This window comes from Simochromis diagramma, unplaced genomic scaffold (genome assembly GCF_900408965.1).
Source record: "Simochromis diagramma unplaced genomic scaffold, fSimDia1.1 OVJJ01000663.1, whole genome shotgun sequence".
Lineage (NCBI taxonomy): Eukaryota > Metazoa > Chordata > Actinopteri > Cichliformes > Cichlidae > Simochromis > Simochromis diagramma.
Window position 1 is genome coordinate 136,282 of NW_024387049.1, and position 24,777 is coordinate 161,058.

The 24,777-nt window shown below is 40.4% G+C and overlaps 1 protein-coding gene across 5 annotated transcripts in view; it reads right to left on the reverse strand.

Annotated features, from left to right (window-relative positions):
- Nucleotides 1-24,777, reverse strand: part of ctnnd2b (catenin (cadherin-associated protein), delta 2b) — a 224,990-nt gene that overhangs the window by 16,052 nt on the left and 184,161 nt on the right. For all 5 annotated transcript variants that reach the window (XM_040044969.1, XM_040044968.1, XM_040044972.1 and 2 more), the window contains 5 exons: nucleotides 17,743-17,929; nucleotides 12,068-12,185; nucleotides 8,557-8,739; nucleotides 4,298-4,471; nucleotides 2,842-2,992 (listed from right to left, as the gene is read on the reverse strand). In XM_040044969.1, the coding sequence (XP_039900903.1) occupies nucleotides 2,842-2,992; nucleotides 4,298-4,471; nucleotides 8,557-8,739; nucleotides 12,068-12,185; nucleotides 17,743-17,929 (813 nt within the window). The remainder of the gene's footprint in view (nucleotides 1-2,841; nucleotides 2,993-4,297; nucleotides 4,472-8,556; nucleotides 8,740-12,067; nucleotides 12,186-17,742; nucleotides 17,930-24,777) is intronic.

A 24,777-nucleotide genomic window follows, 5' to 3' on the forward strand; every position in this document is an offset into this window, starting at 1 on the left:
ATATTCATCAAACATTACGTGGGAACCTTCAGAATCCCAAACTTGCAGCAAAGACAGTTTTATTATATTCTACTAAATTTACCCAGTAGAACAATTACCAAAATGTGTTGAACTTTAATCATATGCATTATAAGCTAACAGTAGACTTAAATCTAGTGTAATTTCACATTACTTTCACTGTAATTTCTACTATAGTACAGCATATATTGTGGAAACAGCTGTAAGTCAGTTAAAAAAGCACAGGAAAAGAAAAAAGTCACAAATATCAAGATATTTTTCTTCCCTTGTTTCGTTTTTTAAAGAAAGAAGCTTCTGAAAGCTGGAGCTCACTACCACTGAGGTAAAATTGCAGCCTGGCAGGCCTGCTGTCAGACACTGATGGAAACATGACCACGTGATCTCACACAGACTGACTACATTTCCCATGACACCTGAGCACTGCTGTCAGGAAATCTTGTCCGCTCTGCTCTCTGGTCTCCATTCTGATTGGGTCATCACCCTGGGGTGGCGGCGGTGGTAATGGTGGTGGTGCTGGGGGTGTAGTTGCACGTCATGACTCACTGACAGTTTGCATGCAGACTACATGTGTTTTACTGCTGCTGTACATAATATATAAGAAGAAACTGTTACTAATTTACAATAAAACTTTACTATTTCTACGTCGTAGCAGGAGCGTTGAGGGACGGCCATGTGACCAGCAAGAATAAGCAAAACCTAACTGGACAAATTTTTGGAGCATGAGCAAAGGAAGAACTCTTTACATTTTTATCCACATCCAGATCAATTTCTTCAATACAGCAAAGCAAGTGATGATGCAGTGCTGCTCTAGGTGACTGCAGGGATACTAGCTACTTCTATGACTGCTGCAGAGAAATGATCTGAAGCATGATGTGCTGGAAGACATGGATAACTGTGAGCACAAAGCACTACTACTATTTTAAAATACACATTTAGTTTTAAGTGATAATTAAGTGAAAGCAATACAATGGCTCAGGTCAGATTTTTCTAACTGTTCCTATTTTACAAATCAAAAAATCAATTATCTCCAGATAATCGAAGCAATCGACAAATAAACTGGTATAACCAATTACTGAAGTTAAGGGTAGATAAGAACCACATAAACATACTGATTTAGCTACTGCCACAAAATTGCAGTACTGGAAAGATTCATCAGTCATTTTCACTGCTCAAATTATTGTTAAGAAAAAACGCTGAGATCAACAGAGAAAATACGAAAAAGGAGTTTCCTATGGTCACAGAATCATTTTAATTATATTTAATTGTTTTGGTTTTTTTTATTTTATGGCTCCATCAGCTGTGGCGACACCTTAGGAAACAAGGCTGCACCTGGAGGTACTGCAGGTATTGCAACTAAATATCACAGCTAGACAGAAACTCCCCAGAACACGGATGCTTTTCTGTTCTCCAATTTGACCAGGTAGAAAAAGACTAACACGAAAGACATGTCCTGTGTATTTATTTATTATACTTTATTTATTTTTAATTAATTCCTTTAATTCATTTTGGAGGGATAATCTTCAATAATCCAAACAGTGAAAAGAGAAGAAGAAAGAAGAAAATACTAGAGTAGAAATATCACTGAACATCTAAAAACAGATCATTAAACCGCAGCAATTCAACAAGGCCAGCTACAAACTTTAAAGTAAAACTAGACAAAGAAAAGAACAGCTGTGAGCCAATGCACAGGGCACAGAAAACAAATCACAATAAAATTAAACCCCCAACAGTTCACTGGTCCCCGGTGATTCAACACCGTAACTACGCCTGTGTCAGTGACTCACTAACTCAGTTTGTTTATTGTGCGAAGTGATTCTCTCATTGCGTGTGAGAAGAGCACCTGCAGAAGCAGAAGAGTGAATATTGTTAGTGCTAGTTATTGTACTCACCGCGCTCAGCTGTAAAATGCGTGGATAAGCTGATGCTGCAGTAAAGTGATAAGCTGTCATGAACTGTGTAACTGTACTGGCACTGGATTGGTTTAACATTCTGATGTGCGTGTCTCTGATTTTTTTTTAATTATCATGATTGATACCGCTATAATTACAAAGATATAAACACACTGGGAAGTGAACGTCTGCGTTAGTTGGCTCAGAGCAAACCTTTCACTGCAGATGCTATTAATATCTGCTGCTGACAGCTCTGAGGCCTCAGCTACACATGTGTTTACATGATAAACTGCATTAGAAGCACATCACACAACATGGCTGAGGGGAAAGCAATGTGTCCTATCACAATATACCTGCATGCCCCATGGCAGCACGGCAGAAAAGTTAACATTACAGCCTGCACACGGACGCTTGCATTCACACAGAGAAACATCACATCGACCATCGGACGCTCAGCATCAGGGAATAAGTGGAAGGAAACATGTGGTGGTTGCTATGGGGACCAGTAGAAAAGCAGAGTTATTATAGACATCACCTAGTCTCAAAGGGAACACGTAGCAGTAAACGATCAGTCCAAGAAACACTACCTTCTGCTTACAAAGTAGAAACAAATTTAAAGACCGATGATGCACTATGTAATATTTTTGCAACTTTTATAGATGCTAAACATGACATTTAAACATGTCTGCAAAAACCAATATCATAAGGATGTACTGAAGCAGGGGAGTAATTCTCTCAGTGCGTGAAGATAACTAGTCTACAGAGAAATTTATTTTTAATTACTCCCTAATATCCAGAAAAAGACCATAAAGATGTTATTCTTCTCCACTGTCAGAGTGTGTTTTTGCTCTCGAAGGTTTGTTTACCCCGTCATCTTTTTCAGACTGTGTAGATTTGTTTGTATGGACAGGTGGGGGCGAGTGTGGCTACTCACCAATTAGCTCCTTGTTCCTGATGTCCAGAGCCATGTTTCTCAGGGCTGTAGCCACAGCACAAACGACCCTATCATTGTCTATCCTCAGTAACTCCACCAGGATAGGGAGTCCTTTCTCTTTGCGCACTGCAGCTCGGATATAGACGGACCACTGGGCAGGACAGGGAGAGGTGGACAGAGATGTCAGAAGACATTCATTTGTATCATTTTTGCCAAATCCATTTTCATTTTGTCGGAACCACAAATTGCCATATTTGGATAAAAGTGCCAAGCTATCCGCTAATGCTAACAAGCTTGGTTAGCTTGCTGTATTCATAAACTGTACACATGTTCTGCACAGACACACATACAGCTAATTAGTGCTAAGAAACAAACTGATAAACAACCTGATAAGTTATATAAAAATTACCCATGAATTAAGGCTGCACCTTTCAATGACTTGCTTTTGAAACTCTTAGATGTCCATTGCAGGAACTGCATTTTTTTTAGGCTTCTGTTTCGTTGAGGTTGCTGCTTTGCCCTCATCCGTACCGCACAAAGAGAAAACAGGTAAATACGTCAACAGTGGAAGTCACAGTGTTCCCTTTCGCAAGGTGTAAACGACTTCGTTCTGTTGATGCCAAGAGGTTACATCCTGTTTTCTTTCGTCGTCCTCTCTAAGCAACTGATGGTATAACTGTGCCCTTTGACACGCTAGCAGAAGTGATGTGGGCAGTAACAAAATGTGAAAGCACATGATCAAGACACAGACACAAGCGTAAACTGGGGATGTGTCTGTGAAGGAGATGACGGGTCTGACTCTTTGCCATCAAGGCATGTTATACAACGCAAGGTTTTTAGAAGAAACACCTCTCCTGCCATGTGCTCTGTAAACCAGAGGATCACCAGATCATTAGGAGTCATCCTCTGGAAAGCTTTCATTGCACAGTTATAGGACCAAAGTATTGGTCAGATTGGCACATACAGTATAGAAAACATTCTTAATTCCCGGACAAGGTCCTCAGTACTCAGTACTGATTTTTCGGATAGAAGGCGCACAAGCATGGGGACAGCATATTTAAACCCAGGATTAGTGAGGCAACAGGTGCTGCACCATCATGCTGCTCATCAACGGTGTAATTAACAGCAAATTATACATTACAAATGCTCTTAACTTTGAATTAGTGCTTTAAAAGGCAATTTTCTTTCTTTTGCATTTATTTTTACCAAATGCTGATTTCAGACACAATGTACTGAAACTACTTGTTGCTCTCAGGTAAGAGGAAATCTTAAAGGGCTAGTTAAATGATAACATCATTCTTCATCACAAAATCAAAAGAATATCTGAAGTGGTTAAGCTTTTTATATTATTATATTATTACTTTCAGAGTGTTTTTGGCACCTACTGGAACTTGGAGAGCATCTTGCAGATGCCATTTAGTATCTGAATGATTCAGCCACTGCACTGCATTCTTACCTTCCAGCTGCCAGCAGCTAGATTCTGCAGAGCCCCAGCTGCTCCCTCCAGGGTGTCTGGGTTGGAGCACTCAGACAGCAGTGTGAGGTAGGGCTTAACGATGGTGGGGTGCCATAACATCTGGATGCCTTTCGGGGGCTCCGCCAAGTCTGGAAATGGGCCGACGCCGTCCCACTGCGGAAGATGACACATAATTCAGAAAAGAAAAGCATTCAGAATTCTGTGTGAGGTGAGGTTTGACAGTGGTGGAGTGCCAGCACGGTCTCCTCAGGCAATAACGGGAGAGAAGGACAAGATTCACTGTCACAAGCAACTTATGACCACTGGCAATTTTTTTTCCCACTCTCATCGGTGACTGAAATCTCACATCTACTCCTGCTTGGATGATGTTTTTTTTTTTTTTTTAAAACACACAGATACTGTATATCAATAATAAATGTGAAAAATCTTTCAGATGCAGGAGAGCTCACAGTAACGCTGCATTTCATTTTAAAACGATTAAATAATGCATAATTGCAGAATAAACACCACACCGCTGTCCTGCCCATAATTAATCGAGTATCCCGTGTTATAAATGCAGCTGCAGCTTGGGCTCATGAATGCCTGAATACCAGCTGTTTCAGTCTATCTCAGGCATGCAAGAAATACACATCCCATTGTCACTCACATGCTAACTTATAGTTAGCACGGAAGCTCTTCAGTACAAGTGAAGACACAATGTTAGTCAAAGTAAGCTGAGCGGCCACTACAAAAAGGCAGCAAACCTAATCAGACATTTAAATCAACACCACCTAGCTAAACATGGATATTTTAAAGAAGCTAACAAATTTAAGCGGCTTAAGCTAAAGCTAGCTAGAGCTCAGAGCCAGACAAACGGGCTTAGCAACAGTTATAGTTATAGTTATGTTGGTAATTGCTTAATATTTTTGTTTTTCATAACAAAGAATACAATTCTCCCATTCTCTTTGCATTTGTTATAGTCTGTGTTATAATGCTAACACATGGCACTGAAAATTTGGTCATTTTTCTTCCCGTATTTCTCTTTCCCCGTCTTCCATCGCTTCCTTTTGTCATTTCTAGCATCTCCTTATTCCTGTCTCTTCTCTAATTACCCAACAGTTGATAGAGTTTTTTTCCCTCTCCAACAAGCTCCCCAATCGCTCCTTCATGGTAATCATCCACAGCTGCACTGGAGTGGAGAAACACACATGGAGGGGAGAGAGAGGCCTGATATATTATTGTTTGGAGAGGTTATGATTTGTCTCTTTACGATCTGATCTCAGGGTTACTTTTAAAATCCTTCATCTCCCTGGTTCTGCCTGGTTTGCATGCGAGTTTGCATACGGTTAGCTCAACAAATCGAAGTTAAAGGCCATGGCTCATTGCTACCATTTATAAAAATCTCCTCTCTCTCTTTCTGCCTTTCCTAGAAATGACAGAGAGAAAAAATAGGAGCACGCAGGGCTAATGAGCAATTCACCCACCGGAAGTGCCAGAATTTCAATCCCTGCAGCTTCACTAGAAGTGGTAAAAGACATCTTCCACTCAACCAGAATGTGATGCTGATTGCTTATTAGCATGACAAGAGGTTAGAGCCTTCTCCAAGGCAGCCGTTTGGTTTGTGCCAACTAGAAGAGCTCTCACTTTTTAACTAAACAGAGGATGAAACAGATGGACAGAGCCTGGAAACTCAGAGACAAACCAGCATCTTTAAATCTGGAAACGGGTAGTAAAGACATAACGTCCTGATGCTGCTAATTAGCATGAGTCCCTACTTCACAGTGATACCTGTTCGTCTTAGAAAATCAAGAGCAATATTTTAACTGAGGGCAGCTGTTATAAATGTATGTTGGTGGTGAGTAATACCATTTTTATGAACTTTATTTCACTAGGAAATGTTACCCATAAAATGTAGTCTTTTCTGCGATAGGCCCAGGATACTGTTTTGCAACATCTTGTATCTTGGGACTTACATTTAACACAATGGTATTAAACACTAACCACTCTCCTATCTGTGCCAACACATTGTTACTTAGGTTTAATTAGTGTAGCATGGACCCCTGTCAGAGAATACCCACTGGTACAGCCCAAGCATTAAACAAACCATAAAAGAAATCCTCATAAAGGAAGGCTTTTATGAGGCCATTAAAATTCTATATGTGATATCTGTGTGGAATGAGCGGGGGAAGAACAACAGGCAGAGAAAGCGATAAAGTAACAGGAGGAAACCAAGACTGTAAGATAAACCAGTAATCAAAGTGCCAATTAAAAACACCAGGACAACACAAAGCTCACAGATACAAATGTGATTGTTCTATATTTCAATTATCAACAGATCAGATTTAATCCATTCACAAATAATTTGTTGTTTTTGTTTCACCAGTTCAACTTTAAAGTCCTTTTTGTCACATTTTTCTCTTTTTCTGTGTTTTCTGATCACTTAAACAGACCCTCTATTTAGAAAATCCAAATGTTGCCCCTAAACTGTTGCTCCTGGTAACCTAGCATTAGCATCATCACGTCAAACTGCACTCTATGTTGCAGGCGAATGAATTTGGAATCATCATAGTTTTTTATTGGTGAAATTAACACTACAAAAAAGCACAACACAGAAAACGTCTGACACTAAAGATAACAGCAACTTAAGCTAATGTAACTATCTAGCCATCTGTCACCTCTGCATGGTGGCTGCCATGCTCCATTTGTTGATGCTTCGTAGAGTTCACATGATGGGGACTCAAAGTCCTCTCCTCTGCAATGAGGCAGTAATTTGCATGCTTGACTTGGATTTTACAGTTACGTTCCAACACTTCCACTTAACTGAGATATAATAAATTGGGTAGTTTGTAATGAGAAACCTGTTTGCATGTGAACTAATGCGCTTCACCATTTGATTCTGGATGTCTGAACGGGGGCATCGGTTCTAGTGTCCCCAGTGCTTGGTTTGTGAAAATACTTATGCAGTTTACTTTATCTTCAATAAAAAAAGCACCTTCATCCATAGTTCATATATATATATATATATAAACTGAAAACACAAGCTGTAGATCAGCCACTATGACTTCAGATCCAAAAAAATGCTAGTCACTGGTATCTCAAGTCCCATTTTGAAGTCTTGATTTTAGCGTCTAAGGCCAGAATTACTAAACAGCACAGGTTCAGGGAGTTCATCTCAATATCAAGCACAAAAAATATGACTTTTTTGTAGTAAATACTGTCACAATTAGCAGTAATTAGCAGTACATTTTCCAAATGTAAATAAGTCATCATGTAAATATTCTCCCCCCCAAGAAAGAAACTCACAGAAATAAATATGCAACAGGGAAAACGTGCAAAAATCTTTAAGTTCCCACCTCTTACCTCTCTTCTCCCTGTAAATGCCAACAGTACTTTTTTTTTTTACAAAACCCAGTCTGCGCTGGTGGAATGCGTTAGTAAATCAAGCTGTTTGTTGGAGGTCAAAGGGACCACATTTAGACAAAAATGGTGGAATGCAAAAACTTTCTGCCAATTTATCTGGTTTTGAAAAGAAGCAGTCAAAGGGATCCCTCAAAAAATATTTCAAAGGGTTTTAATAGCTGTAAAATACAGTATAATGTAAATAATACATAAAATAAATAACGCATTAATCATATTAGCCATTGTGCAGACTTCACCAGGTTGATTTCACAGATCAAATGAGCAGCAGCAGAAACTTTTTAGCATAAGTCAACAGGTAACTGTCACCTTTGATTACTGCAGCTACTTCCTTCTTAACACACATGAAAGTTTCTAAAAGCACATGTAAATCTCCAATTTCTCTAGACAAAATTTGTGTCATTTGCATCAGTCATCTTCTTGCAGTTTGGAAGAGCTAAGGGTGCGGCTGGCTGAGTAGAGCACGTAAGAGGCAGGACACAGAAATATTCTCACATGGGTGCACTACGTACTTCAAAGCTTGAGTGTTTAATAATAAGGTTGCGATGCACCTTGGGAAAATGCCTTTTTGTTATAGACTAGCTTTTGGAGCCAGTCTTAAATGGTCACGTAAGGGACTGCAGTTATTTATTCAGAATTTTTAGCTCTCGTGGTCACTGCTCAGTGTGATACCTGTGTATGTTAGCATTATCCCCAGATTTGTCAGGTCACTCAGGTCTTTCCCTTTATCAGAATACTGTTCAGAGAAAACAGCCACCATGTATTTGTCACCACAGTCATAATCTACCAGATTGTTATATGACAATGAATGCTGACCAGTTTCTCCATTCTTCTGTTCTCACCTGGTCATGTCCCTTCTTTTTCTTCTTCTTCTTGCCCCAACATCCGGAACTCTCTGCGTCCTTCCCTCCAGTATCACATAACAAGCCGTCCAACTCTTCCGACCCCCCCTGCTGGCTATGAGAGGTCTCCGCAGCCAGACGGTACGACAAGTTCCTCAGGATGCACACACAGTTCTCTACAGTCTGATGGAGGGAGGTAATGAAAGAGACAGAGAGCAAAAGAGAAAGACACAGAGGTGACGGACAGAAAAATGGCCACCACTAAAACATCCCCAACCAAACTCTGGACCGGACTGTATACACAGCAAATAAACTCAGATAGACACACATGCAGCGCACATAATAAAAAGAGAGACACACACGCACGCTAATCCTATTGTTGTGAGTGTCTATGCAGTCAACAGTCACAGTCTTTGATCTTGTGAAGGATTTCTGCGGATTAAAAACTTCACATCTACTTGTGAAGGGCCTCCACTTGACGCACAAACTCACACACAAACACCCACACAGCTAGAAACACAAAAACACCATCAAACACACATGTATCTGTGGCACAGAAACATATACACATGGATGCAAATGTGCTCAAATAAAAGCGTGCTGAAAAACTCTCGCTAGAGATGTTTCTGTGTCACTGACCATCTGGATTGAGTAATACATGGTACACTCTAAAAAAAAGACTAGAAAACAAAGAAACAAAATGAAAGTTTATTTTTAAATCAAAAAGGCTTGAGATCGCTCCCTATTGCTGATGGTGAAATCCCCAAATTACACTAAATCGACAAAAATTTTCACTTAATTCAATTAAATTCTGGTGAATTCAGGCGTTCCAATTACTTTCATGGCCACAGATGTATAAAATCTGCACCGAAGCATGAAGACCAAAGACTCTACAAACATTTGTGAAAGATTGGGTCGCTCTCAGGAGCTCAATGACTTCCAGTGTGGTACACTGGAATGTGAAAGTGAAAGTCCTGAGTGTCCATATTACTCAGGACCTGTCATGGTCCTGGTCACATTAACACCCTGGTTAAGAAAGCCCGGCAGCGTCTCTTCTTCCTCAGAAGACTCAGGGACTTTCATCAGCCACTGAAGGTGCTTAAGAACTTTTACTCCTGCACCATCGAGAGCGTCCTGACGGGAAACATCTGGACCTGGCTTGGAAAACAACACCAAGCAGGACAGATGAGATCTGTAAAGAGTGGTGCGCTCGGCCAAACATATCATTTGATCAGAGCTTTCTGACCTGCTGTCCATCTGCACCAAGCAATGCAAGACCAAAGCCAGGAAGATCATGATGGACCTCTCCCATCCCAACAATGGACTCTTCTCACTTTTGAGGTCTAGGAAGCGCTTCCACTCCCTTAAGGCCAAAACACAGAGAATGGGGAGGAGCTTCTTCCCCCAGGCTATTCGGGTCCTGAACCAGGTGTAGGACTGCACGCACTCTGTTTATTTGCACACTTCTTATAATGTCTTTCATAAATTCTTATTTGCACATTTTACTTAGTTACTGCAAGTTAAAATCTGTAAATTTTGTAGTAATCTGTAAATCTGTAAATTTTACTGTGAATTCTTACTGTCATTTAATGGTCAGGCATTGCACAGCAATAAGCATTTCACCACGTCATACTGCATATGGTTGCTAGACTTGTAGTCAGACCGCCTAGACCAAGACCAAGACAATACCAAGACCAGAGGGTATCGAGACCAAGACAGACCGAGTCAAGACTAAGACAAAGTCGAGACGAGACCGAGACCAAAAAGTCTTTAAACTGCAGCCAGATTCTGCTTCGTTTACGAGTGCGATGCACTCGCACAGCCCTCCTCACCCGTTTCTACGGTCTCACAAGAACGAGGGATCCGAGACCAAGACAAAACCAAGACCAAAGTCCGTCGAGACCAAGACAAGACCAAGACCACGTAAAAGTGGTCTCGGGTCTCGAGACCACGACCAGTCTCGAGACATCCAACTCTAATGGTTGCGTGTGACAAATAAAATTTGAATGTGAATTTGATAGGATGCCACTAGTGCAACACATACCGTCGTGAAATTTCCTGCCTACTAAATATTCCACAGCCAATTGTTAATGGTATCATATTAAAGTGGAAGTAACCTTGTGGATGCTGAGGCACATAGTCGCCAACTTTCAGTTCAGAGTCAGTCACTACAACTTTCACATGGCCTTCACATTAACTCAACAACAGTGCGTAGAGAGTGCAGTATTGTTTTAAATTGTCAAATCATTTCCCCACATATTCACACTTATTGCTGAACGTCTTCCCATCTTCTTTTTGTTCCTTCTATATCCAATGAAGTGATTCATCTCTTGCCAATATATATATAATTAGTCCACACATTGAGCACTGTCATAGCTCAACTGACCTCAGCCATGATCCTGGCAGATCATCTCATCTAGACGCCAAATGACATTACCTCATTACTTAGCTTTCTATACATCCAATCGGCAAAATTCATGTAGGGTGCGTTATTTAAGCATCTTCAATTGATCACAGTTACAGAACATCTGCAAGCCGCTGTGCAACCCACCTCTACCTCTGCTCCTTATTTCATGCTGTATGTGACTTAATATCTGTTATTAATGCTTGCTGTGTTCTGTGTTGCATTTTACTGTTGCTGTCCAAAAACAGAACAGAGCCACACTGACAGATATGAATTACTGCAGACTGACATAACAGTCTTCCTCTCACTACACCTGACACTGAAAAGAATACACAAAAGATTTTTTAAAAACTTTTAAACTTCAGCTTTTCCAGTCATGGCTCAAAGTTTCCTGAATCCTGTTGTTGGCATTAAATTTAAAAAATGTTTTTTCACAACTATATTGAGTTAAATGTTTAAAAATAGTTCAAACTTCTTTGGACAGTGAGTTATGTTTATGTTATGTTTATGTCAATATTATCTTGGATTAGGGTAGGCACCAATTTTAACAGGTCTGAAACTGGTTCACAACAACTGAGGTCAGATCTTTGTACTGGTAAATGTTTTTTTTGGAGTATTTAAACAAATGAATGAATACAGAGATCAACTGGTTTGCAAATCATTAAATCTTACACGGTGTGTCAGCTTTTTGGAAACAGCTTGTGTGCTGTGAATGTAGCAACAAAAAAACTTTAACCTGTGCATTTTTTGCAGTGTATTTGTGGCCTGCAAGCTTTGAACATGATTGAGAGTGATTATGCATATACAGTGATCGCATACAGTCCGTGAGGGAAAAGATTAAACACATTTGCATTTTCCACATGCAGATTTATGCAAATCATAAATAGTACACATGTTTGGAAAGCAAAAGCACCACGTGCATTTGAGTTCTTGATGATACGTGTACAAACAAGAGGACACACACAAACACATTTGCAGGGCCCTTCCACATCATTCTCTTTTACTGTGTGCAGGTGTGTGTGTGTGTGTGTGTGTGAATGAACTAGAGGCTATGTGAGTTTGTATGCCTTGCAGATATTTGTGTTCATTTGTGTGTATGTGCATTACCTTGCTGTCAATCTCGCTGCTCCCCAGAGCGGTCTGGATGACATAGAGCAGAGCGTCAGTCAGACCCTCGCACTCCCTCATCCTCCTACGGGCTTCCTCACCTGCAGAGCTCACATTCCTGTAAAACAGACAAACAGAACAGCTTTTAGAAGATTCCACACACCAAATTGCCCATTAGTTTTTGTTTCCTCACAGGTTTTCTGAGTGCGAGCACATGTGCTTGTTGAAATGTATGGAAATGCTTGTCTGTGTGACAGAGAGGAGAGAGGCTGGATGTAATGTCCTTTAAATGTCAGGCTATTAGAGATGGCTAGGAAATGCTTGTGCCCTCAGTGTCAGTGAGAAATGGCACCAAGACAAAGCTCTGCATTTGATTTTTCTCAGAGAACAACAAATTAATTTAAAAAGGCATGGTGCTGTTTAGCTGCAAGACGACACCTCTAATTCATTTTGTCACACAAATAAACACCAAATGCAGAAATATGAATGGCAATTATGCATTTAATTAAGTTATGTAAACTCTGTTAACATCTGAATACTCCAATGCCTCTGAATTGGCTATTTATGATAGTGAAGGTTATTACAATGTGTGGTTAATGTGCAGATACAAAACTCAAAAATAGTGCACTATTAATGGCTTCACATATTTTACTACCGTTTTAAAATAAATGCTTTCAAAGTAGACAAAAAAAAAAACTTATCAGCCAATGGGCATCCAAAAATATGGAATTAAGATGATTATAATCAGGTATTACCAGTATGGCAATTTAAAAAGTTTTAGACTGTTTAACACACAATCATAGACTACCCTTTCCTTAGAAATTCAAGTGCTCTGTGTATCTTGACTTTTTCCTGGCCACAAAAATAGCATTTAGCTTAAAAGTAGCTATCAAGTCAATTCAGAGAAATTAAAACTGATGCTGGGGGCTTTCCAACGATGCACTGAGCATTTCTTTTGCACTGACCTCTTGTCAGTCTCAGTGTATTTAAACATCACTGTACATTTATTCATTAGTTATCATCAATCTCTGGCTCTCTTTCACATTGAGTCTTTTGCCCCGTCTCCCTCCCTGAGCCTAGGTCTGCCTCGATTTATTCCTGTTAAAAGGCAGTTTTTTGTTCCCACTGTCATCAAGTGCTTGTTCATAGGGGGTTGTCTGATTGTTGGGGTTTTCTCTCGTGTTATTGTTGGATTTTTACCTTACAATTTACAACTCTTACAACTGTTGTTTTATGCAGCACATGTAGCAGAGTAGCACCACAGCTGAACACAGTAAGTTGTGATTGTTGGAAAGTCAGTCAACAATATCTCCTGCCCTACTTTTGTGATGTAAATATAACTCTAACATACTGTGTGTAAACACATGTGTACATTAATAATTTTGGCCGATATAGACATACACCTCCTAAAAATAAATGTTGCTGGAAATCGATGTAACGGAAAAGGTGTTTCGCCTGCAGTGGGAGGATTAGAAGCCTCACATTTATCAACTCTTCTCAACAGTGAAATGAATAAGAGAGAAAAATGTAGAACATAAAACCCTCGATATTTAAACAAGCATATACAGTGCGGAAATTAGATATTATCCAGTCAGAACACAAAGAGAAACACTTGTACTGTTGGAGGCGTGGCTGAAGTATTTCTCTACCATAACCAGCATCAAAAAGCCTAACCAGTAAAAACAAAGGTGCATTCAGTAAGAAAAAAATATTTTATTGAGGGTTTATGGGAAGAAAAAAAAAAGACCTTAATGGAGTGTCACTGGACTTACAACGACAAAAACAAAACTCAACTGACAAAAATCACGAAGAAATGGTAGAACAGCAAAAGCTCTAACTGTTAGAGTTTCCAAACAGTGTATAAACTGAATGAGGTCCTGTACTGGTAAATGGTTAGATGTCTGATCCCAAGCTACTCGTCCTAAACAAAAAGGCAAAAGCCATTTTTATTCACTCCTAGGCTGTGTTTATAAAAGCTACCAGTTTTCAAAGCTTCATGGAATCACTCTGGATTTTTTTTAATAGCCAGTCATGTTTGTTTTAACACCCAAGTCTGTTGAGGTCGAGTAGTTCTGAATGTATTGGTGAGAGTTTGAGAGAGAGGCCTGACCTTAAATGTAATGCAAAAAAACCTCCAAACATGTAGCGGTGAAGTTACATGTTTAAGTAATGCAGCGGGCTGTTTAATTCTGACCCTCAGCGGAATGTCTCTCAGTTTTATTAAGTTATGAGAGCATTATATTTTCACTATACTGTCAAATAATTGCTTAAATATTTCAGGTTGTTGACAATCTGTGTGCTAGTCTGAATCTTTCTCTCTTTTTTTGTCTTGAGCCCAAACACACGGACACACTGACTAAAAGCACTGTGAGCCACACAGGGCACACGCCGATAAATGCCAAAGTAAAGAACACTTAAGAATATTTGTAAACCTCTTTATATACTTCTTTCTTGCAGACATTTGCCACATTTTGGCTACTACCTGCTAATAGATTCAGTTTAATTAACCACACTCAATTACAGATAATTAATCCCTCTGAAGCGTTCCCTTGCAAACCACTGCTACAGATTATCTCTCATTATGATCTTTCGGTGTGAAGAATCTAAATAAGGAGAGAATCACAATGCAGGACAAAGGTTACATGTCTATAAAGCAGGTTTTAAAACTGAGCACAATTGATTAACCCACAGCGTGCCGCTACAGCTGAGGGAAAATGTCCATCGACGAAAATGTCACTCTTTGAAGAGCCTATTTCTTTGTCTTTCTCTAATCTTTAATTCTCTAATCAAATGCAGGTTTATGAAGGATAAAAAACAAAGTCTCATTCGATATATTTATTTAGCTTTGCCCTTGTTTGTGTGCACATTTAGTTCTCTCTTTGACAGCCGGCAGGATGTATCTACAAGTACATGGAGCAATTTAATGTCCAAAACTGCATTATAATCCATCAGTAGTTCTCATTTTGCTCATTTAGGGACTACATAATGGACAATTTAGATTGTTGCTTTCAGATTTTAATGGCAAATGTTTTTTGTAACAAAGCAACAAAGCAAAAGAAAGTCCACAAAAAATCATTCTAAAGAAGGATTCTGCAAAAAGGCTATATCAAGTCAGTGATTATTACAGGCCTTCAATGTATTCTCTAACCCACACAGATCATTCGTTCTATGGACTGATGGTAGATCAGTTGAGAGCTAAAGAAAAGCCTGTTGCCTTATTATATAAGACTGCAAGAGTTGGTGCTGCATTTCTGTGTGTAGTTTCAGTGAGAAAGGTTCAAATGTCCCCTGATGAGAAGCATTTAAAAGAATCACATTCTTGCCTTCATTCACCCATATTGATACCAGATAGTGACGTAATTTGTCCCAGAAGCGTGGCAGAGGCATGTCTGCAAGTACAGTGAATAAATGGGCTAACTGTCTCTTCATTAGCTGCCATATTCAATGCACATAATTCACATTCAGCAGTCTGACAGCACAAGTTTTAGCTCTTCCCGTTAGCCGGTTCGACAGCATATGGCGTGAAGCAGCAAGTTAGCAGAGGGAGAAAATGTGCCTGTGTGAAAGTGAGAGACAGTGTGGCTGAGACGGCGTGAGACAGAAGAAGAAAGGCATAAAGGAGGGATAATATGATCGAGAGAGGAGAAACGGAGTAATAGGACGAGATGGAAATGGAGCGAGGGAGGAGAAAGTGACTAAAAGAGGGAGAGAGAGAAAATGAGAATGTGAGGCGGATAATGGGAGATGGAAGAGAGAGAGAGAGAGAGAGAGAGCAGGTGGCCGGCGATATACCAAACCCGCCATGAAATATTCAATCTTTAATCAGACTCCCAGCATTCCCTAACAAGGCGTGAGAAAGATGAATTAGCCCTTCGAGTTTAGGGAGCTGATCCACACAAAGCTATCTCCTGCAACACACTCACGCCAACTAGAATCAAAAAACACACACGCACCGCTGTATCAGATGTGTGCCTTCTCTCTCACACACACACACACACACACACACACACACACACACACACACACACACACACACACACACACACACACACACACACACACCAGCAGCTACAGAAGCCTCTGTAAGTAGCCAGTATGTGTAGCTTATTTTCACTGGGGGAGGATGAGGAGATATATCGCGGCTGAGATTAATGGCCCACACACCGAGTTAGGCAGAGGGACAAACAGACATGCGCGTGTCGACAGGAAGCAAGACATGGAAATACAGTCATGGCAGCGTTCCCACTCAGCTCCCGCTGCACCCTGTGCCACATCCTCGAGAGGAAATGTGTCGAAATAGCCCCCAGTCCAACTGTCAAAAAATTCAGTGAATGATGTGAGCTGCTGCATTATTAAAGCAAACTTATTTGTTCTGTTGTATAACGTGCTGTCAGTGTTCAGGGATATGGACAGATGCAGGGTCGATTCAACCAATAAGGTACGTACAGACTGTTTTAGGTGGACTTGTCATAATACTGCAAGCTATGTTTTCTGTTCGTATTTTGATGCAGAAGGCTGTGATGGATTCAAATGAATAGCACATCAAAAAATGTCTCGTAGACTGCTTACACGTCTGCATCAGAAAGATTTATGAGCTCAGAGTCAACCACAGAAATTTCATCATGAAGATTTTGTAATGCTGAAAGCCTCTCACTGATACAAAGATTATGAATCACTATTGTTTTGGATTGTGACCTCTGAAAATGCAAAACCGATCAAGTCTCCTCGTCCAGTTTCACATATGTGTTGTGTGAACCTCTCACATGGTTTCATTTAGGTCACTACTTAAGGCAGAAAGACATCAAATTATCCAATTTTGCACAAAAGTTGAGTATAAGAGAAAAACCTGGTGTTTTTGTACTCTTTCTTTCTTCCTTTGTAGCCTGACATTTGCCTGGAACCTGAAGAAGAAACTGGACGTGCTCCAGTGACGCTCTGTGGAATCATTTGTTTAGATTTGAGTCGCAAATTACATCACCAGCTGCTAATATATCCTTCTTTGTAGTCTGGTTGTACTCATCCCGGTGTTTTTGCCCCAAGTGGCAAAACCGGTTTGTTGTTTCCATCTTCTGCAGAAACAATTTTCTTGGATATTTTACAAAGTATTGTGTTTAGTTGGTGGTTGTTGACCCAAGGTTTCCCAGAAGAACATTACTCAAAGCATCACACTCTCTTGCTCTGCCAGCTTGCCTTCTTCCCATAATGCATCCTGGTGCCAGGTGTTGTTCAGGTAACAAATAGTGACATACTGTGTGTTATCAGAACCAGCTTTCACATTTTTTCATACGCAAAAGGTTTATTTTTAATCCAACGTGCTGGAGTAAAAGACCCAAAACAAAATGATAAAAGCACGTGTCACTACTGAACTGTAAGACTAGCACCACGTCTCCAGTGAGAAAAAGCAAAGCCACAGCAGCTCTGAAGCCAAACGATGACTCATCTTAAATGCAGCTAATTCTCTCAGTTCTCTCTGTGTATAGGGCGTTAAAAATAACACAACGTACAATTTAAAAATAACACTGTTTTAACTAACAGAGACTTTTTTAGATGTGGCCGGTAACAGTAGGACTGTGAACAGCACAACATCTTCAAAAAGAGACTTCTCCAGTTGTATGTTGGATTCTTGAAATGTGTGAATACTGTTTTTTTCCTAAGGAACAGGTAGAGACACCTACCGCAGACAGCCGGTGGCATTGCGGAGAACCTGGGAGGAGTGTAGGTGCAGTTTGCGGTCCTCTTGCGTGTGCGGGGAGGTGTCCCAGCCTGAGTGTGGGATGATCACAGCGTTGGTCAGAACGGCCAAAGCGTCCTGGATGATGGGCATCTTCAGGGCGTCACATGATGACAAGTTCCACAAAACACCTGAGGATGGCAAGGAGACGGAAGTTGAAAAACAAAGAAGAGTTCAGAGAAAAGAAAAGGAAAAGCAGGAAGGAGACAGAAAGAAAGGCAGACGCAGAAACATCTTCAGGCCAGAAACCACTAAAATATTTAGTAGGTTTTAGTGAGCTGCTTGATTCAGCAAACACTGCAACACAGACAGCTACTGGCTTTACAGCAATCTGAAGAGCCAGACACATGTTCTTAAAACTAGCATGACAGACATTTCCAGAGCTTGACATGTTACAGGAAGTAAAGCAGGTATGGATAATGAAATTAACAATGGCAGACGACGCCAGCGTTATTGTTCTATGCAGATGTCTGTGTATTCTCCATTGCATTGTAAGTATTCAGACGTGCCCTCAAAAACACTCCAAAATATCCTTCTGCCTTTCTGTCCTTTATGTAAATAAAAGCTTGCACAGAGCGAGTAAAACTGTGGCCTTATAGGCAGACGTAACTAGATTTAACCGATGATGCATACACCCATTCATGGGGCCAAGAGCATTACTGAGCTGTTTGAGTATAAATTTAGGATCTGGGCTTTGTGGTCATTAGTTATTATTGAAGATGTTGGAGGGACATGTTAGACTGCACTTATTAGTGTTCTAGTCCTTCAGCAGACACTTGTAGAATGAACGCCACGCTGTAGTGAAGCTGCTCTGGTATCACTCAAACGCTGTCAGGAAGCTACCACTGTGTTTTGTACTACCCAAAACATGTACATGTACTGTTTTGTACTGCCATGGATCAAATAAAGAAACAGACAAACAATTACTAGTGCAGAGATATCCATAACTATCCAACTATTAAGAGTTTTTACTTCCACAGGAGTAAAGTCTGCTACGCTAATGCCTTATAACTAACCTTAAAGTTTAGAGTTTCAAGTCACCGGTGGGCTGCTGTAATTAATGATGTACTAAAGGCAGTAAATCACTTAGACAAAATTCCACTGCACATTTCTCCTGTTCTTAATCCTCACCTGAATTGAACATACAGTGACCAACCAACCAAGAAACTGGAGTAACTTTCCTCTATCCTACCACTTAAGGTCCACTTCTCTAGCCAGTTGCCACACACACACATATAGTTCGCTGACTCGAGTGACTCACCCACAGAGACACACAAACACATACAGTGCACATATCAGGCTGAACCTATCAAGAAAAGGACAAAGAGGGTAAGAGGCAAATCACCATATTTCGACATTGAGCACTCCGATTTCTTGAGAGGTTTCACATATGTATAAGCGCACACTCGTGCACGCAAATTGTGATAACCTTGAAGTACTACAACGTCGTAATTCTTGTTGACCTTCATCTTACAAATTGCCTGCGCTCTAATCTATGTATTCCTGTAATTATATGTTAAAGCATTTGAGAGTGTCCACCCATAGTCATATCTGCACTTATCTAGCACTCTCTTTTATGGTAGTAATTATAGCCGTAGTAGTGGTAAAGCATCCTATCCTCAGATCTGTGTGGGAGTGTGTGCTTGGAATAAGGCGTCCTCTCTTCGGAGCTGTGTTGTTCACTCACGGCTGAGCAGCAACTCTGTAATTACAGCTTCTGTTATCTGTCTTTGTGAGTTTGTATGAATTTGTTCTCGTGTGCGTTTGTGTGCACGTCTTTGAGTGCCATCTAAGCCCCTTGACAAATCAGTCTTAACCCTGTCTGCTGTTTGGACCCTGTGTGTTTAAGACGGTGCAGTCCCGCTTTGTGGTCAGAAGGAGTTTCTAAATGATTAGCTTCTGGTTCTATGACAGCAATTAGCTGGGAGTGCCATGTTAGCAAAACAGACTAGTTGCCACTTCATTTTTTCTCCTGCTCAACAGGCCAAAGGCGGCATGCTGTTTCTTGTTTTCTTCAGTAACCTTGGCATTTAATATAATAATTGCAGCTGACTTTTGCATCTGTGAGTCAGCGAATTTTGGTGTCTTTAACTCTTTAAAGGTGCCATTTGCTAAGCGTACAGATTTTGCTGAATATTAGCTTAGCAATAGCAATACTGGCTACAGTAAAAAACTACATCTCATTAATTCTACTAAAAAATGCTTTCTTAACACTTCTCATCTTGTTAGCTAACAAAATACGCTGTTATATCAAAGGACAGCCTAACTAGGGTTTTGTTCAGAGATAATAAATGATAAACTCTGACTTTAGTACCTTAATATCTTTAGAGTAATCATCTCAAAGTATAACACCTCATTAATCATTATTTTCGGAGCAGACAGCTTTATCAAGCAATGTTCACAGTTAGTGCCTGCTTTTAACATATGACCTGCTAAATGGGATAGTAAGGGACAGTAGACAGCAGTAGTCCAGGAGGAGGGAAGCAAAAACAGCTGGCAACTGCAAAGGCTGAGTGAGTTGCATGTGGACAATAAGGAAGTAGAAAAGGACTTGTATCAGTGGGCTAGGCAGAGAGACTGAGCTAGAAAGGATGTGCAGCAGGTTAGGGTTATCAAGGGCAGGAATGGAAGTGTGCTAACAGGTGAGGAGAGTGTGTTAAGAAGATTGAAGGAGCAGGAGGTGCTCATGAGTGTAGAAAATTAGAGCGTGGAGAACAGATGTGAATCATGATGTCACAGACATATGACGTGCAGAGGATTAGCAAGAAGGAAGTGAAAAGAATGAGGGGTGGATAGGCAGTTGATCCAGATGCCATACATGAGGAGGTTTGGAGATTTCTATGGGAGAGGGCTGTTGAGTTTTACACCAGTTTGCTTATCAATTTGAGAATGAGGCCTGAGGAAGAAGTTTTCTAGTACTCGTTTTCAAGAACAAGAAGCAGAGCTGTAGCAGCTACAGAGAGACAAAATTCACGAGCCATACCATGAAGATATGAGAAAGAGCATTTATGTGAAAATGGAGCAGTTGTTCCATTTTCACATAAATGGCCTCCTTGACTCCTGACTCAAACCAGCGTTCCCCCCTAACCAGGATGTCTATAGTCTCATCACTGAAAGAGTGGCCATTGTGGAGTCTTGGCCTGATGAGGTAGCTCTTCTGCACTGAGCAATCTGCTTAACCAGGTTGTTTGGTTTCCCCGATGTATAATTCACAGCACTCCTCCTGTAGTGCCCAACTGTGTACAGTATATTACTCTGTGCCAGGGGAAGTGATCCTTGGGGTGGACTAGTTTTTTGGCGTAAAATGCCTTGGGGGTTGAAAGCCAAAGAGACACAGTGTTTCAAGAAAATGTAACTCATTTGTTCTCATAATTCTGACACATAAGGCATCATCAAAATCTTTCATTTAGACATACTGTATGAATGAACAACAGTGATCTGTAGTGAGGAGATGAAAGAGAGCCTGGAGAAGTGGAGGTATGCACTAGAGAGAAGAGGAACAAAAGTCAGTTGAAGCAAGACAGAATACATTTGTTTGTGAGAGGGAGACAAGTGAAAGGGTGGGAAAGTGAACATGGTAGAGACGGTGACAGTAGATGAGTTTAAATACCTGGATTCACCAGTCCAAAGCAACAGACAGTGCACAAGAGAGGTGGAGTGTCAGGAATGATTTATGAAAAGGAGCAAGAGTGAAAGGGAAGCTTTACAGGAGAGACCTTCTATAATGTATACTTGGAGATGGCAGCATGAAAAAAAGAGACAAGGCCAAACTGGAGATGGCCAAGTTGAAGATGTTAAGATTTTCATTGGGAGTGACCAGGATCAACTAGAATAGAAATGTATATATTTCAGATGGAGAACTAGGGTTGAGTGGTTTGAAGACAATGTTAGAAAGGTAATAGCTAGATGGTTTGGACATGTGCAGAGGAGAAATACTGGATATATTGGACAAAGGATGCTGAATATGGAGCTTGCATGCAGGCAGGAGAAAAAGAGACTACAAAGAGGATTAATGGGTGTAGTGAAGGAGGTAATGCAGAAGGCTGGTGGGACAGAAGAGGATGCTAGAGATCAGGTGTGATGAAGACAGATGATCTGCTATGGCGACCCCTAAAGGGAGCAGCTAAAAGAAGAAGAAGAATCAGCTAGGCACAAAGGTCTCGGATGTAATTTAAGTAAACAACACAATGCACCGATTATTTCTCTCTAGGACAGTAATGTTAAGTAGTAGTTGTTTTTTTTTAATGACACTAAAACTACAAGCAGTTTATATAAGGATAGTTTTGGTTATGTAGATTTTCAAAATTTCTGATGAAACCTTAATATGTTTTTTTTTAAATTCCACTTGTTGCTAGCAGCATCACTTTGAAGAATCAATGTCTTTATATCTCTGGATTCTCATACACACCTTATGAGACAGATATTTGTTACATTGTGACATTTGGGCCACACATACACCCACAGCATTCACACAATACTTGCCACAACCCATGTTAAGCATGCTACATGACTTCTGGGCAAGATGAGGCCCACACAACACTTGGCAGTGTGGTGACAGAGTTTTGCCAAAAGGCCCAAATGTGTCTGATATTTGGGCAAAGTAGCTCCTACATGCATGTTTATTTAAAAAATGATGGAAAGTCAAGAGGATTGCAAGAGCTTGTAATTTGCAATTAATCCATGCATGCATGCCTAAATTGTTACTAAAATCTTTTAAAGTGTTAGATGTTGTCTATCCCAGTAGCATTTCCTAATCTGTGAACAACACAGAGGCTGCTTATTGTGATGAAAATAGCAAATTAGCTCTACATTCTGCAAAATCTAAAAATAATGCATTTAATGTCCTGTGGCTAAACTGTTGGAGCACAGTGTGTAATTTCCCATTGTTATAGATCACACATTAGTTATAGCCTGTAACTTGATGTCATTTTTCATATTTCAAAATTTGATCATATAAATATCTATTTTCATCTCTTTTAACTTAGTGGTGTCTAAACAACTCTGACAGATCTGCTCTTCAGTATTAAATTTGGTCTGACGGATTTAACATGTCTGTAACTTGCAGTGTTCTAATGAAAAACAGTGACTCTCCCACAATGTGAATTTCCATTTTCAATGCATGCTAAATGAGTGGATAAGTAAGAAATAAACACATATTGCACATGTCAAAAATGCAATGAATGATGTCATGCTGCAGCTGCAAGACAAAGATGACTTTTCCCCATCCTGAGTAAAGTCAGCTGTTTGCCAGCATTGCTACTCGCTGTGCAGGGTATGACATCATCTCCCTGAGGTGAAAGGCAGTGGGATTTTATCTTTAAACACACGCTCTCTCTCACACACACGCGCGCAGTCTTGTGCACACATAATATTGCCTCGACGTACACTGGCTCATGTTATTGCTTGCTTACACACATGGATTCAGGCATGCACAAACACTTGCATCCAAGCTCTTAAAGACATGGGCGCACACGCGCGCACACACACACACACACACACACACACACACACACACACACACAGTCATGAGTGTGTGACAGATGAAGGAGGTTAATTGCCTCAGCCTTACATCATGAGTGGCAGCAGGAGGTTGTTATGTGGAGGGAGGGGAAATGAATATGTTGGCTATGTCTCTTTGTCTGTGAAGCCATTTCCCATCTTTCATTTGCAGCGTACTTTCATCCCACTGTCATATTTCTCTCTTCTGCAACAGGTTCCTTTGTCCCCCACTTGATCTTGCTCTCGTTTCATTTTTTATTCCTCAAGTCTCCCAGTGTATTTCAGTAAGTGCTTGCTTTTTGACACATCCTTGTTGTGGACCACTTTGAATCTGAGACTTCAGAGATTGCCATTCTGTTTGTGTGTCTACCTTTCCACAGGCATGAAGGTTAGGCTAGTCATCAGACTACAACTATATTAAAATACATCTGATTAGGACTGTAATTCTCCGACGTGAACCTTAACACTGCCGCAGCACAGCAAGAAGATTGTGGGTTCAAATCTGTTGATCGTCTGAGGCTGAATTTGTTTATTAAGATTCTCCTTTCACTTTTCAACCAAAGTTTGATGCAAAAATGTTTTTTCTAGACATCGTTTAACAGTCTGAGAAGACAGCTTGTCACTTTTCCTTTTAAACCAAATCTCAATGTTGGTCAGCCAACAAAGTCATCTTTTGGATGTCTATTCAACAACTATTATCAACTATTATCGAAGCCACATTTGAAGCTACTAGTACTTGAATGTTCACCCGTTTAAGAAAAAACTGCACACTCTACATCAGTGCAGTCAATTATCAGCTTTAGTTATTGTTTCCTTACGCACAAAAAGGGAGAAAAAAATAAAAGAGCACACTCCTATTACACAACATTTCATACTCTCAAGCATATGGTTAAACCATCCTGCCCACTGAGCAGTACGGTATATGCTCTATATCTGTTGAAATGCATCACTGCACCTAAACTCATTTATGAGAAAAGTCAAGTGAACACTGTGCAAAAAAAATACATAAACCAGCAAAGATGTTTGTTCTGTCTCACAGGGAAGCTCACCTCTGCTAATGTGCTTTTCTAGCTTTTTCATTTACTATAGGCCTACAATTGCTATAAGTTCCAACAAGAAATCCCCTTCAGGAGCTGCTTGCATTCAAGTTACGTACATAACATCTCTAGGGAGCCCACGCTAGTGGTATGACCTTGAGAACAGCAGGGGGGGTTTTATAGTAAGAGAGACCACCCTCCTCTGACAAACTGTGTACACCACCTGCCTTCTGAGTGGCTCCGCAGTCCTTTGAACAACTGAGGATAAATCAGTTGTCACCTTTACTAATTGCTGAAATTGTGCAGTAGAAACACAATGTAGATTACAGCTAAGGCAGCCCTGAAGATCACTGGCGACACGCTGAGCCAGCCGTCTTGCAGCTGAAAGTGACCAGGCTCACATTTTTATCCCTTACATCAGCGGTCCCCAACCCCCGGGCCTC